Source organism: Sinohyriopsis cumingii, chromosome 6, assembly GCF_028554795.1.
Source record: "Sinohyriopsis cumingii isolate HCF-2022 chromosome 6, ASM2855479v2, whole genome shotgun sequence".
NCBI lineage: Eukaryota > Metazoa > Mollusca > Bivalvia > Unionida > Unionidae > Sinohyriopsis > Sinohyriopsis cumingii.
This window is the reverse complement of record NC_142966.1, coordinates 138,839,945-138,856,598: the sequence shown is the minus strand read 5'-3', so window position 1 is coordinate 138,856,598 and position 16,654 is coordinate 138,839,945. Positions and strand designations below refer to the sequence as shown.

The 16,654-nt window shown below is 34.0% G+C and overlaps 1 protein-coding gene across 1 annotated transcript in view; it reads right to left on the bottom strand.

Moving 5' to 3' along the window:
- Positions 1-269: 269 nt before the first annotated feature.
- LOC149798094 (polyamine-transporting ATPase 13A3-like) overlaps positions 270-16,654 on the bottom strand; it is a 139,670-nt gene continuing 123,285 nt past the window's right edge. The window contains exons 25-28 of the mRNA XM_089960838.1: positions 15,098-15,243; positions 10,376-10,464; positions 1,263-1,346; positions 270-380 (exon numbers count right to left, since the gene is read on the bottom strand). Coding sequence (XP_089816964.1) covers positions 270-380; positions 1,263-1,346; positions 10,376-10,464; positions 15,098-15,243 — 430 coding nt within the window. The remainder of the gene's footprint in view (positions 381-1,262; positions 1,347-10,375; positions 10,465-15,097; positions 15,244-16,654) is intronic.

Here is a 16,654-nt window from a genome sequence, read left to right as displayed (position 1 = left end):
TGAAAAATTTTAAGGGTTTTTCTTCTACTTTTAATACTGGCTGCCATATTTCATGGCAGATTTGTAACAAGCATGTATGCTTTAAAATTGTGTAATATTCTATTCAGCATTATTGACAAAGTAGTTGCTTCATACATGTGACAAGATCAAATTTTCTGTAAAAACTTACTAGCTTTGACAATTATTCATAATGTGATGGTTTAATCTGAAATTTATATACCATGAAAGTCTCCAAAAATACTTTTGATATTTGAAAATTATTGCATGTCTCATATAGATCCATAGAATTCCATTTCAAAGGATTTATAAGAACTTCCAGCACTTTTTATTGAATGGTGGATAAGGGGAGGTAATATGGAAGATCTTTCCACAAGAAAGGTCTATTATTAGCCATGCTAATTAAATATAAAATTAAAATTTGTTCTCGAATTGTATTGTTATAATAATAATAATAATAATAATAATAATAATGATGTTATAATAATGTCATGCATTTCATTTATAATAACATAATACTGTATTTGAATCAACATTATTATTGACTAGACCATGGGTCTCAAACACGCAGCCCATGGGCTGCATGTAGCCCACCAAACAGTATCATGTGGCCCACAAAATGATTGGCATCACAAGTTGTCATGAAAGATAACTAAGGTGGTGCGGCCCTTAGGCCATCGAAAATGCCCTCATGTGGCTCTCAGAATGGTTTGAGTTTGAGACCCCTTGACTAGACTGTATACAAAATATTACTGCTGTTTTCTTCTATTTGTATTTGGCTAACATTTTATGTCACTGAGAAGCTGAAAATAAAGATTTGTGAAAATGTCAAAAAGAACTGCACTCAGGCCTAACCATGCCCAATCTCTAACCTTTTATTATATATCCTAAGCTTACCCACCCCTTCCAACCTCATATTTCTTGATAGTGAACCTGGAGTGGAAACCCTAAATCTACTACACATATAATGCATCCTCCTCCTCCTATGAATGTATCAACAAATTTTATCAAAACTATTACAAAATGTCACTGTAATTATATCTAACCTTTTACCCCCTCCAATGACCCTTGGCAAAGCCCAAAAATCATACCCTCTCAGAGAGGGTCAGCCTAAGTACCAAGTTTGGGTAATTTCCAACCAGTGGTTTAAGAGATGTGGATGCCGACATATGGATGGTTGGATAGAGGGTCTCTCAATAAAGTGAGGTCATAATGACATTCAAATATTGCGATTTACAGTATACAAAAGTAAAGAGGGTCCTTACCTCTAAGAACAGGCACAGAAAGAAATTGATTCCTGCAGCACCCAGGATAATACATCTGTACCTCATACTTGGAAGTATCTCAAACTATAACAAAAAGTACCAGAATGACATAAAAAGACTCACTGACAAAATTCTAAAATTTAAAGACAACGAAATTGAGGATCTAATGACAGATATCACTGAGTTTGCCTACATTAGGATCATGCTGACAGTTTTTAAAGTGACTGAAAAATGTAACAATTTTTTCCTCAAGACCAATATGTTAACATTTCTGCTAGGTAATATCTGTGGCTAAATGTAATCCATGTAGTTTCATTTGATAACTGATTCAAAGGTTTTGATATTGTTCAATTAATCACAATCAAGTAGGATTAGTAGTGTTTAATTGCACATTAGCACAATCCTGGCTATATAGTACCAATAAATGGCAGTGGTAAAAAGTGATATCACTGTCTGGCATATAAATAGATGCTAAGTCAATGTTAATGTCTGTCTTTAATCTGCAGAATGGAAATACAACCAATATGTCTACACACATAAAAGGGCATAACCTACTATGGAGAGACCGTGTACTAACGGGAAGACCATTATGTTTTTATGTATATTGATAATGTATCCTATCATAGCCGTGTATCGTGAATTGTACTGATATCCAGCACTGGTGTATTGTTTCACTCCTATGGGAAATACACAAATAATTAGTGTTTGCTGTGGGAAGCTGAACTGATCTATCATCATTTTAGAGAAGAATATACATCAACTAATATGGAATAAAAATGAGATAAGGAAATAAAATTCTTTGAGAAAATATGATTCCCTTGAAAAACATGATAAATGGCAAGATACTATATTGAGATGAGAGTTGGGGAACCCTCTCCCATCGACCCATTCATATTAATCACAGACATATCAATACGCAAAGTAAAATATATGGTGTACAGAGTATAAGCTAATTCCTTAATTTAAAATTTAAATGAAATCTCACCTAGGGGTGGGTGTTGGGGTGGTAATAAAGCTATAAAAAAACTAAATTAATGATCATTTCAAGTGTAACACACACAGGTAAATGTGAGCAACATGTCATGATTCACTGTCTTTATGTCATGCTATGATCATGCTTTACACCAGACCTTCTATCTGTCATGTACAATATATACAACATGATGTGTGATGAATCTGGCTTGACACTAGATAATTAAGTGCTTTTAAAAATCAAAGCATTAAGCCTGAAACATAGGCACAGGCATCTGTGAACACATAAACATATATCAAATATATAATATCATCCTGCATTGAAAAATTCAACAATGAAAATGATGTAAAATTACAGAAAAGCAGGCAGTATTTATTGTACTAGAACTGTTCAATTGTCTAAAGATTTCATCCATTTGAGACATTGATTATGAAAAGAAGAAATACTAGGAGCCTGCCTTATGTCACTGGGAATGTTGTTCCATACCAGTGGACCATTAAATTGAAAACTTTTTTTTAAACAATTCCTTCTTTGGCCTTGATATAATGTAATTTTTACTTCTTACGGACCTTAAATTTGGAGTACCATCAGCATTCTCTTTGGTGAAAGATATTGCTTAGACAGACATGAATGGCTTTTCTGGATACTTTATATATCAATTTGGCCTTTCTAAGAAATATTCTTTCATGTATTGTTAAAATCTTTATATTATTCATTGCATCCTGGAAATTGTCTATACACTGATCTAGCATTAAATAGCAAGCCCTCTTCTTAAAAGTGTTGTTATGTTTGAATTAGAGGTATTACCCCAAATTACATTATAATAGTCCAGATATGGTTGAATATAACTTTCATAAAAGATGACCCTATACTGAAGAGGGATGTACATTTTGATTTTCCTCAGTATCCAAAGATAAGAATGAACCTTTTTTGAAATGTATTTAATGTGAATAGACCAAGTAAGATTGTTATCTATGAATACACCAAGAATATTATCATGAGAGGTCATAGTAAGGCTCACATTGTCAAATAGAACCTGGAGTATGTCGCTATCTAGCCTTCCTTATTTTTGTTGCATTGTAACTAGAAGGGCTTTTGTTTTTTTCTGTACTTATGATCATACTGTTTTCCTTTTACTATACTTAAAGTCTGTTGAGAGTATCTTGTAATTTATTTTCAAGTATGGTTTTGGTTTTACCCTTCTCAGACAGTGTAGTATCATCTGCATAGAGGTCAGTGGAGTTCCAATCTTAAAAGGTAAGTCGTTGATAAATAAAATGAATAACAGAGGTCCAAGGATAGAGCCCTGTGGTACTCCACAGTTAATATTTTTACTTTGAGAAAGTTGACCATTTAAAGATACATTTTGCACTCTATCGGTTAAGTAAGAAGTAAACCAGTTTAGGGAGTTTTCACTGCATTGATAGATTTTTAGTTTTTCAAGCAAACTGTGATGGTTTACAAGATCAAAAGCTTTGTGAAAATCAACCATAATAGTGCCTGCCATTTCTCCTTGATCTAATGCTTTCAGCCATTTTTCAATCAAAGATACAAGTGCAGTTTCACAGGAGTGACTTTATTGAAAGCCAGACTGATTATCAGGAATAAGATCATAAGTGTTCAAATAGGTGAGAATAGAATCATGTACATGTTTTTCTATTAATTTTGAGAGACAAGGAAGGATAGAGTTGGGTCTGTAGTTATTTACATCATCTTTTGTTCCCACTTTATGCATTGGTGTAACCTTGGCAGTTTCCATGTTTGTAGAAATTTATTAGACCTAATACTTTCATTGCAAATGAAAGCTACTCTCTGCAATTGCAGGTGCAGCTACCTTTAGTAGCCTTCATCCAATCATATCAAGTCATGTAGCTTTACAATCTTCCATTTTTTAAACATATTTCAACACTAATTCTGGACTCATTTCAGGAATTTCAAACTTTATATTGTTTGGTAGTTTTTTTAGCACAAAAATGTTTGAGTTCCAGATCATCTGATAAAGTTCTGGGTTCTTTATGTTTTTCAGCAATTTGAATGAAAAGGTCATTAAAAATATTTGAAATGTTAGTTGGATTATCAGTATAAATGCTCTCATGATTGAGGGATAAAATTTCAGTTTTACTCTTACATTTCCCTGCACCAAATTCTGTAAAAACTTTCCATATAGCTTTTGGGTTATTTTGGTTTTCATCCAGCACTTTTTTGTAGTGCGCTTGTTTGGCTTGACGTATCATTTTATTAACTTTATTCCTCCAAGTTCTATATTCAGCTTCATTTCCTATTGATTTTAGTTGGTCTCTTTGCTTTATTGCTTCTAAAATTTCTGGGGAGATCCAGTCTGGCTGGTGATCTTTCATTATCCCATGTTTTTTTAAAGGAGCATGTTTGTTCACTATACCGATGGGAGACAAGGCTGAGGATGCTTCAATTAAAGGCTTTGAAAAGGGTCTACTGGTCCATAACACTGATGGACTGATGACTGACCAACGAAGAAAAAAACCTTCAGATTCTGATATTGTAATGGTAATGATGAGAGAAATTATTTGGAGACAGACTGACAGTCATACCACTGGATGGAATAATTAAATAATCAGGTATTAATTTATGTGAATAGCCAATAAGATTAACCATTTTTTCATCAAAGGGAGTAATGATGGACATATGCAGTCAATTTAGAGGTTTGTATTTTTTCTTTATCTTTGTGAAAACCCACACAATGCCAGTAGTCCTAATGTCCCAGTGAGAAATATTTTGAAAGGGCTTCAGTGTAAGGTTGAGTACATTGTTTGTCTTTCCAGTTAATCCATAATGCCTCGGGGGTGAATGAGCTCTTTGTCTTTAATACTAGTAAGTAAGAATCATTTCCATAATTTTTTTTCTTCTTCTTTGTTATAGTGTTTCACCAAGCCACTGTTTACCCGGGTGCAGATGGTCACAACATTTAAATTTCATCTCAAAATAAATGTATTGTTTCTTGATGAGTTAATTATATCTTTTGGTTTCATTCACTGGTACATAATATATATTTATTGCACATTTCTTTAAAATCTGATCAAAACGAAAATACATATAATTGGTATTACACCAACACTAGTAACAATGGCAGAACCTCCTACGAAACAAAGAAAAATTCTAACACTCGAAGAAAGAATTAATGTAATTGAAAGTAGTGAAAAAGGGGAGACCACTCCAGTGTATGGAGATCTAAACAAGCCAGACTGGGAGAAGGATATTCTTCAGAGAGGTAAATCGGGTACTTCTCCAACTGCGGACAGTGATAGTGACAATGAGTCATCTGTTGGTGCAATTCTGCCTCAGGTTATTTCACATTCTACAGTCACAGAACATTTAAAGGAGATAAAGAATATGCTTTACAACATGGCAATCCCAAACATTTGCTTCTTTGCTCCGAAATGAAGATACATGTTCAGACCAAACAGCTGAGTAAAAAAGTCAACAAAGAAGTATAATGGATTTCTTAAAGAAAAAAGTGATTAAGTGCATAGAATAAGATATATACGTCATAGCTAACTGTGCAGTTTTTGTTCCATTTGAAACAACTCTAAAATTTTGGGCCATGTGAAGTTATCTTATGGATATGATAAATATTACCTTTGTTCATTTCACAAATCATATACATGTACATGTACTAATATATGCACATATTCACATGATTTTCAAATATAAATGATTCACATTGTTTGATAGGATTAATAATTATAAAATACAAACAAATGACCCTAATGTTACAAATATATGGTCTTAAAAAAAGTAACAGAAAAGAGTGAAAAACAACAAGTTTTGTAAAATTCAATAACTAATTTATTTGCCCAAATTATGAAGTGAAAAAGAGCTTATGATTTTGTTAATTAATCAAAGAATAGTCCAAAAAGTTCTACTACAAGACCTAATGAATAAACTTCTAATTAAATTCCAGTGGTATTTAAATAAAAGAGCCAATTCTGACAGTGTTGATGTGCCTGTAGAGACCTGTGACATGGAGACAAGCAAACGGTCTTTGTATCAACTAAAGTAATATAATCTAATTCACTATAATTTCAACTTAATATCTCTATCCAAGAATATTACTGAGCACTTTGTAATTCTAGAGAGTAATAATCTGAATAAATAAATCACCGAAATCAAAACCTAAACAACAAAAGAAATGATTCTGCCTAAGATGTTATAGCTAGAATAAGTAATTTTTCAAGTAAACAAGATCATAAATCCCTCTACTTGACCTAGGTCACACTTAGCATTTTCTAAATATACTATTACTAGAATGTGATAAACATCATGTACTACAGATCCATCTATGTGGGAGTACAATTTCCTTGACTCAGATTAAAACAATGATCCTAATATTTATCTTACTGAAAGACTGACTGTACAAGTAACCAATGAACTTGCTTTCGGACAATTAAACACAGCATATAATGAATAAAAGAAACTAACAGGCAATGTTACATAATATACATAACACTAACCATGACAGTATGAATATCAGTAAAGATAAGGTTAACACATTAACTCATTCGGCCCCAGAGGTTTTTGTCGTTTTTGCCTGAAATGTGTGTAGGAAAGACATTTGGGGGGCTATTTCTGAATACATCATTATACATCGGCTTTCAACAGATTTTCCATGAGACTAATGCCTAGTTGTATTAGAAACATTATTTTCCATTGGTTATTTTGCTTGTGCATGAGCAGAAGGGTAAAAGTTGGAGTCCTTTTTTTTTTTTGCTTAATGGACCCATTATTTTCGTATGGAGACCGCTATTCCAAATGCCCACCTTATCCTAGTTTTTGCAAAGGTTCACCTGTCTGTGTGCAGTTAAGACCTGTATGCCTTAGATCGGAGGCCAAAAGGTCTAAAATCCGGACACAAAATTGCATTCCGATCTCTAGTGAATTTTGGGTGAAAAAAAAAAAAACGGGTCCAAAAAATTAGGTTTTTCTCTATGTATTTTGTAGAGCAACTAGAATTTCCAGATTATTTGATATTATTTTAGAGCTATATATGTCTGCTTTTTTCAATAACACCCACGTTGGTGTATCTTAAATGACCTTGATGCTGCAGAGCATGGAAGTACGGTACAGCCTCATCATGCCTACAGATGGGATTGGGGCCAAATCGGTTAACCCATGGAGCTTTTTGTCATTTTTGCCTGAAAATCGAGTAAGAAACACATTTTGAAAGCTATTTCTGAATAGACTCAAAAACACCAAATCCCCAGTCATCTTTCAATAACTTACTGCCTTGTTGTGTTAGAAACATCATTTTTCATTGGCTATTTGACTCGCGCATGAGCAGAAGGGTAAAAGTTGAACTTAATTTTTTAAAATTTTGTTTTGCTAAACGGAGCCATTATTTTTGTATGGAGACCACTCTTTATTCCAAATGCCCATCTTATCCTACTTTTTGCAAAGGCTCATCTGTCTGTTTGCAGTTCATACTGGTTTGCCTTAGATCTGAGACCAAAAAGTCTAAAATCCGGACAAAAAACTGGATTCTGACCACGGTCGAATTTTGGGTAAATAAAAGTCAGGTCCAAAAAATGAGGTTTTTCTATCTGTATTTTGTAGTGCAACGAGATATTCCAGATTATTTGGTATCATTGTAGAGCCAAATCTGTCTACCTTTCTATAATACTACCCACTTTAGTGTATCATGCATGATGATAATGCTACAGAGCTCGGTAGTAGGCTACTACTTCATCGCTAGGGGTTAATGTGTTAATGCTAACAACCTCTTTGGGGCTGTACTGGGGTGATGCCACATCTGGTTATCAATATAATAGGTTGATAACTGTCTTGAACCAGGGCAATAATTCAGTACACATCCGTAGAACAAATTTAAACAATTCAAATATTCATGATAATACCAAAACCATTTCCTTAGGCAGTTTTTTTTCTCCCCACGAGTGAACACATTATGATTATCAACAACTGCGTCTGCCACAAGTCCATGCTTGCTGATAGTGGCTTTTCTCCCATTTTTCAGAAATTACAGTGAATGTTTACCAAGAATATTTCATACCTGCCATAGAACAGCCTTTAAAATGGTATTTCTGGCTTACATCTAGTGTGTGTGTGTGTGATTAGGGTTTTTAACATAGCTTTAACAATTTTTCAGTCTTATCACTACGATGTCTGCAGTGTGGCAGTTTATAGTGATGTTTAGCACTGGGGCATCATGCCGCAGACATGTAGCATTATGTTCCACCCAGTCAAATTATCCTGACACCAAGCAAACCTGTCCTAACACTAACCTCTTAATGCTGAGCACCTAGTGAGGCAGCTGTTAGTATCATTTCTGTAAGTCTTTGGTATGACTTGGCTGCGTTTTGAACCCATGACCTACCGCTTCCGAGGCGGATGTTCCCACCACTAGGCCACCGGAGCGGTCTATGAGGGTTAGGTTAGCCTTCAAAATGGTATTTCTGGCTTACATCTGGTAGAATCACATATATGCTATAGGCTTAATGAAAAGTTAGCTTATTCTCAATTGGATGATGTCACTTTTTTTGGTCACATGCACTGATCCCCACCTTCCCTTGGGACCTCAAAACAAACTTTCTGAGTCTCAGAAACTCTGCAACACTGTCTTGGAATATGGCCAGTATGATATCTTTGTCTGATAATAGACCCATTCCCTACCTTTTAACCAATTTATTCCATCTTCCATATCAGTTGCTGCATTCAACTGAACTGGCTTGGTTTGGAGTCTTATGATGCAGCAACACAAATAGGTTATGTATTTCTGAGGCAATTCAGAGTAATGTGCCTAGAATTCAAGCCAATACTCTTTTGGTCATGAATGCAGCACACTAACCAGTTAGCTCTTTAAGTTAGTACCCTGATGTGCCTGGCATTCCTTTATCACCTGTGTAATCAAAAAACATAGTGCCATTGAGAGGTGAGACACCATGTTTAGCAGGACACCTGAATTACTACTCTTGACAGTCCAGATAGTATTTACTATCAAATACATTAAACTGGTGCACACTAACTTCATACTAAGAATGTATATGGAGAATTAAGTTTTTATATGCAAGTTTAAGCAATACAAAATGGAATTCTTTAAGGACTTTGCTGATGGCACATGGTCGTTTCAAATGGAGAAAGCCAGACAACATGGTTGGTGGGTTAATTTTTTATGGCACTTTCAGCACATTACTGGATATTTAACACTGAGGAAATTGGAGTTAAGTATTATTCACAATGATACACAAGGGAAACTGACCTAGGATGACCTGGGCAGGTATCAAACACACAACCTTTGGATTACAAATCAATGTTCTACCAATATTCTACCAACTGAGCTACTGTGACTCACACAAACAATCCTGATTAGATCATTGACCCTGCACATTAATCCTTATGCATTGCTGTCACAGATCCAACTTTATATGTCAATAGTGCAAAGAGTGTTGTTGTTGTGGGGTTTAACACCATTTTTCAGCACAATATAGGCTATACATGGCGGCAAGTATAAATGGTGGGGGAAGAACCCTGGAAGACACTGGTATAAATGGTGAGGGAAGAACCCAGGAAGACACTGGAAATAACCACCGACCCACAAGAAGCTACTGGCACATACCCACAATGGCTGAACCTGAGACTTGAACCCATGCAGACAGAGGTAAGATGGCAATTATCCATAATGGTGAGCACTTTAGACCACTCGGGGCCCCCAGTAAAGAGTGTAGTCACTATGCAATCAGTGTTGATCTTAATATAAGTAATTTCTAAAAAGGAAATACAACTTTTCCTTGTAAAATGGCATCTCACCTGCAACATGCTATAATGCACCCCCACTGTTGCTGACTTGCATAAACATTAAACACAGAATTTAATGACAGTGACAATGAAGCCAATTAAACACTCTCTTCAGAAAATTAGTAAATTGTCTCTTCAAAATCATGCAATATATAATACAATAAAAAATTTATTTCTCTATATCTATGCAAACCATACAACACTGTCCCTCTGTATTTATGCACACAATACAATAACCACTTATGCAGATCACTCAAACATGGAAAAATGTTAATGTCTGAATTTGCACATTAAAGGACACTGTCTTTGCCATTCTTGCAAACTGTGGATAGTGAAGTAAAAACTAAATTAATATTACATCAAAGAAATCTGCCACTGGTTCTGTGGGATACACTGTCAGCCATACGGAAAGTGCCAGACATACCACTAGGTTTCCAAGGAACAAGGCTGAAATTTGAAATGGAAGCATCATCATAATTTTTTAAAGCATATAAAGAGTACATATAGACTAATAACAACCTTTTAAAATTATTGACCATTTACTTTAAACAAAAACATTATCTATTGTTTATAATATCACCAATTTAAATTGGAAATGTGCAAATAGCAGTTGTTGCTGTGGCATTTAATGCCATTTTTCAAAACATAGGCTACACATGGCAGAAATGATAAATGGTGAAGGAAAAACCTGAGAAAACCATGGAAAGAACCACTGACACACAGGAAGCTACTGGCAAGCTTTCTCACATACCCACATTGGCCAAACCCAGATACAAACTCACCTGGACAGAGGACAGATGGCAGTGAGTGTTTTAGAGCACCCAGCCACCTGAGGCCCCACAAATGACAGAGATTAATTGATGAATGAAGGAGATAGCAACAGTTAAATTCAGTAATTTTCACTTTCTGAGCTTCGATGTACTAATTTTCTATGTACAAAAACCACAGGGCCATTTCATATCTTAAGAGTATGCAATGAAAAGGGGATTTATTTTTTAAATGGTTATAAAATGTCTGCCTCTATTAGCCTGAACACTTCAAATTGGTTACCCTTTTGCACATAAGATTTTTCTCATGGGATCTAACTTATGTTAGTCTCATATGCATTTTAATATGCACATTAGGCAGAACTCACATAAGCAACAGAATCTAACAAAATCTGAAAATCACAAGAGCAGGAATGGTTAATATGAGTAAGATTTTGTTTATATAAGTAAGCATTTCCTCATATGAGTAAGATTTTGTTTATATAAGCATTTCCTCATATGAGTAAGATTTTGTTTATATAAGCAAGCATTTCCTCATATGAGCAAGATTTTGTTTACATAATCTCACATTTCCTCCTACAAGATTTTGTTGATATAAGCATTTCCTCATATGAGTAAGATTTTGTTTATATAAGCAAGCATTTCCTCATATGAGCAAGAATTCACTCACAGGGGCAAGTATGCTCCTGTGAAAATCACACCAGCAGGAATTAGTGATACTGAAACAAACCTGTCTACCTATCAACTTATATCCTTATAAAGTACATTTGCATATATCATTATGCATAATCTCCTTTTATTGTTTACATTCACCACATGTTGGAAAATTTGTACATGTACCTCTATTTTGAATACAAATAATAGTAGTAACAAGGGTCCAATAATGGGTAGACACCATGTGATTATGATGCAAAAGCCCATGTTATGGTACCAGGGTGGGATACAGGACATTGGATTTCCATCACCCATCTTCCTAGTCAGTTTAAAGTGAATTTTTAAAAAAATAAAGTAAAATTTAGACAGACTCCAGAGCAGTGAGCGAAACTCACCAAAACATCCTAGAAGTCCACAGAACCGGTAATCTGAAAATGCTACTGGTCCTGTTCATAACCATGTGGTTGTACATTTTATCATATAAGGCAAAATGTAATAAATGACTCAATTGTAAATACATGCGGACACAAACTGAAACAAAGAAAATAAATCAAAACACAATATATGGTATTTATATGTCAATTTTATTACATATTATAAAAGTCAATGTAAAATGGACATTGTTAACTTACCAGAACAATGATGCTCACTGTCTAGATCCATACATAACTCATTTGGAGGCAGGGCATTTGAATTTGTTGCTGTCATTGATGACCAGTCTGAATTATAGTCAGAATAAGAATAAGGCTTATCATCCACTGACTCTTCATCAATGACAGTATCAGAGCAAAACCCAGCCTAAGAAAGATGAAACTCTGGTATCCAAAATACAGCTACCGATATGAAATTAGGTCTGCAGAAAGACGAGTTCCAAGCGTAGATTGATGGAACTGGATCAAATACATAATTGTCATGGTCTGAGAATGCATACTGTTTATGTACTCCAAGTAAATTCTGCACCCAACTTTTTTAAAGACATTGTTTACATTTCATAGTCTTGTATTCCTTTTCAAGAGTTCTTTCCTCCTTGATGAGATATTTATCTTATCTCACACAAATTTGCAAGTGACAATTAGAAACAATTTGACAGCATGATACATTTTTCATTTTGTTTATACTATTTCTTTAAAGTCATAAAATATAGAATTTATAGATTAAATTTACTCAATGTACCTAAAAATCCACCTTTTAATGATGTACTCATTTTTTGTGCAAGTCTGCCATGATATTAAATGGCATTGGCCGAGTGAGCTGTGAGATATTTTGTAAATTGCTCAGAGACTGGAATCCAGTCAGGATAAATTGTCTGATAATTATCTATTATAATAGATCTAAAATTCATTGTGTTAAATGTAAGGAGAGAAACAATGGCATGAAGTTAATGTGAAAGGACTGATGTGATAAGATTCTAAGCATTTTAATATTTTAAAAAAATGGAAATTTGTTCAATAGTTGTAATTTTTGTCAATCTGCATGTTAAAATTTGGGTCAATGAAACTCATCAGAGAAAGCTATAAAAAATATTCATGCACCGAAAGAATGGCTCATACGTGTGCAGGAGAAGGGTTGGGTTGAAGAGATGATGCTACATTGGATTAAAGTGTTATCTCAAGTACACACTTTATATTTTATTAAGTACATTTTCTGATATGTAATTTTCAAATGATTTTAAAGGTGTCTCACAACTTACAACTCAAAAAACAATATGTGTCCCACAATATGCAGTGCACAAAAAATTACTTTAAAATTAATATATGGTGTTCCAACAAATATGGTGATGTCATGAGAGTATAACTAGCAAATCAACTGATAAAATGTTTCAATTTTTATATGATTTGAAGATAAGACCAAGTAATCTCTCTTTCATCTAATTTACAGAAACAAAACTGGTTATGTTACATAACCTGTTAGCACATTAAAAAAAATATATGAGCATATAACTTTCTTCTTTAAGCACTCAAAATTAAATCTTGTGATTTACTTAAATTTTTTGAAGTTATCTTAAAAATGTGTTATACCAATTAGTATCTGAAATCTGATACTTATTGGTACCAGAGTAAATGAACAGGCAGACGTTTTAACTATGTATGGATGGTTTTACCAGGGATGGTCCTGGCTTTTAAAAAGCTGTCGCCAAAAAAATCGCCAACCTCAATATTTTGTCGCCAATTTTCAAAAAGTGTCGCCAAAAAAAGTAGTGTACATTTTTCCAAGTGTTAATTTAGTCTATTAATGTAACAGGCAATGAAAATTACAAAAGATGGATTAGTTACTACTTTAATTACAACAAGCATTAACAAAATGTTACAAAGTGTTACATGAAGATCCGTCGCCATTTTAGGGCTGCCCACTTGTTGAATGCAGTTTCAAAGTCTAATTTTTCACATCTGTACATGCTGATTCTCATTAAATTCTCGAGAGATGAGATGCAGAGCTTATTTCTGATGTCACTTTTTATGAGGTTCATCTTACTGAATCCACGTTCACAGTCCCTAGTGCTGGCAGGTGACACCAGTAGTCTCTCAGCAGCCCCCCCCCCCCTTTTTATGGCTAGCTTCACAAAGCTTGTAGGGAATTGCTTCCTAAATCCCAAGAATGATCACTGAATGCTGTATAAATTTTCTCGACAAGAAAAATAGGATCTCCATTCCCACGAATGAAACTTACACGAGTCAACTCCTGGCAATATTGGACCGTATATATAAGTGTAAATTCACACCCAATTTAGGGATTCTTTTACTCCTGTATTTTGAGAAATAAATAATTATTATTAATTATGCAAAACTGGTTTTTTTTTTTTTTTTTTTTTTTTGCTATTTCTTGTTGCGGAGTTTAAGTCTCTGTAGCTGTAACACGGGACTGATGGCAAAAGGAAAAGATCAATGAGTAAAATGCTGCACTGGCGACAGATGTAATTGTGATTTGAGATTTTTTCCATTTGCTTTGTATTTATACACAGTAGTCAGTACTTCAAAGGTTATCAGTTTTCTATGAAGGTTCAGCAAAACTACTGTATTGGTATATGTATAAAAAAAACAAAAAAAAAACAGAAGGATTAGCCATACAATTAATTGTATCTGTTCTATTCGCGTCTTCAGAAGTCGGTCAGTTGTAGGTATAGTGCGGTAGCATGATTGACTGTATCGCAGCATACAGTAGTACTCAGCCCAGATGTCAGCATAAGCAGATTATGACGTAACAATGCACTGTAAAGATAGGGTTGTCAATAAGAACAAAGGATCGTTTGTGTAACAGATTGATTCCAATGCATTGCTTAGTCAAGTTTGTGGCTTCCTTTCGTTCTGGCTTTAAATTTATTCAGTCCAAATCCATGATTGTATGTACAAATTAAATAACCAAAAAGTATGTCGCCAAAAAAATCGCCAGGTGGGATATTTTTGTCGCCAATAAGGAAAAAAAAATCGCAATTTGCGACATTGGCGAAGCCCAGGACGATCCCTGTTTTACTATAATGGCTAATAAATTATTCAAATCAGCTTGATTTATTTATTGACCTTTTAAAAATTAAATTCTATCTCTTTATTAATTGTACTAAATGCAAAGTATATGGTAATGGCAATATTTTATAAGTAGAGACCCATCACCCTGCAAGAGAGGTTAAAGATGAGAATTTAATTGATAAAGATGGAGTAACTTACGGTTAGAGAAGATGGTTTTTCTGTAGGGTTTTCCTTTGGAGAAGACAAGGGCTAAAATTATATATTGATATGTGGAGCACAGGAACACTGCAGCATTTGAATGGCTTGTGTAATCATCATCTGGGTTAGCTACAAATTTTACAAACCTGAAGTAAAGAATCAGATTGTCACATCACAACTGTGGAGTTACAACGTATATAATAAATATTGAAAAATCTGAAATAAATCTCTCTTTTGAATGATCACTGTGATTGTATATACTAAGTAAAAGCTCTAATGAAAACAAATAACTAAAACATGATAATTTCTTTTAACATTTATAAAATAAATGATTTTCAATTTCACAATAAGAAGGCATTTATCTACTATCTGTCTATTGCTAACATGGTAAAATTTTTAGTAAGACTGAATTAATAATAAACATATTTAAGTACCTGTCCATAAGTAAGACATGATTCCCTCATTTTAAAAAAATCTGAACTAAATGAAGCTTTGTAAAATCTTGATCCTAAAAACAAATGTAAGTGTAATAATAATGTTTTATTCTTGATTGTTGTGCAAAACAACTAAACCACAATTTTTCAGTAAGCATTAAGTTCACAAGAAAATTTGGTAATAGGTCAAAGTAATCAGAAAGGTACAATAAAATGGGTCAAATGGTATGGTTTTCCCTTGGATAAAGAGAGTATTGAAGCATCATGGACACAAAAGTTAAATGTACAGGGGTTTACTTCATTGTGATGAAATTGAAAATTAATTTCAGGTGAATACTGTATTTTTCTTCATAATGGTGCACCTATTCTTAACTTACGCATAATGTTGACACAGACAAATGGAGGCAGTCACCCTTGAGTGTTGGGTTGTGTGGGTATTTGAACCTCAGATTAAATCACACAAATGTAGAAAATATCACTGGAATTTAGTCTTAAAAAGAGTTTGAGAACTAACTTGTGCATTTAAATTATGAAACTGATTATCTATCCCTTTATTTAGAATCCAAAAACTCAAGACATCCACGAGCAACACATCTGATGTGTGGGTGTTTTTTTATTTTTATCATTAACAATTTAAGTCATATCACTACGATGTCTGCAGTGTGGCAGTTTATAGTGAATATCTAGCCCTGGGGCATCATGGGTAGACTACCCTTCGAAATCCAACCTAATTGGCTTACTACTGAAATCCTAGAGCTATGAAAACATTAGACCAATTCAAGGCTATGGGAAACCATGCATAATATAAAGTATGGAAAAATAAAATAACAAGTATGATTAAAAAAGCTAAAAAAAAAACTATTATCAGTCATTGCTTGAAAACAAAAAGAGCAACACAAACTCCATTTGGGAAGTCTTCAATGAACTCACTGGAGGAACACAAAGATCAGACAAATAAAATTCACTCACTTCTGGTTAATGACACCATAGTCACTGATGACACTGACATTGCAAATGTTTTCAATGATTTTTTTCACCAACATTACCACAAATTTAAAAGAACCAGTGATAGAAAACAACTTTCTTCAGCAGCAAAATCTCTAAGGAGGTATGTTTCTCTATT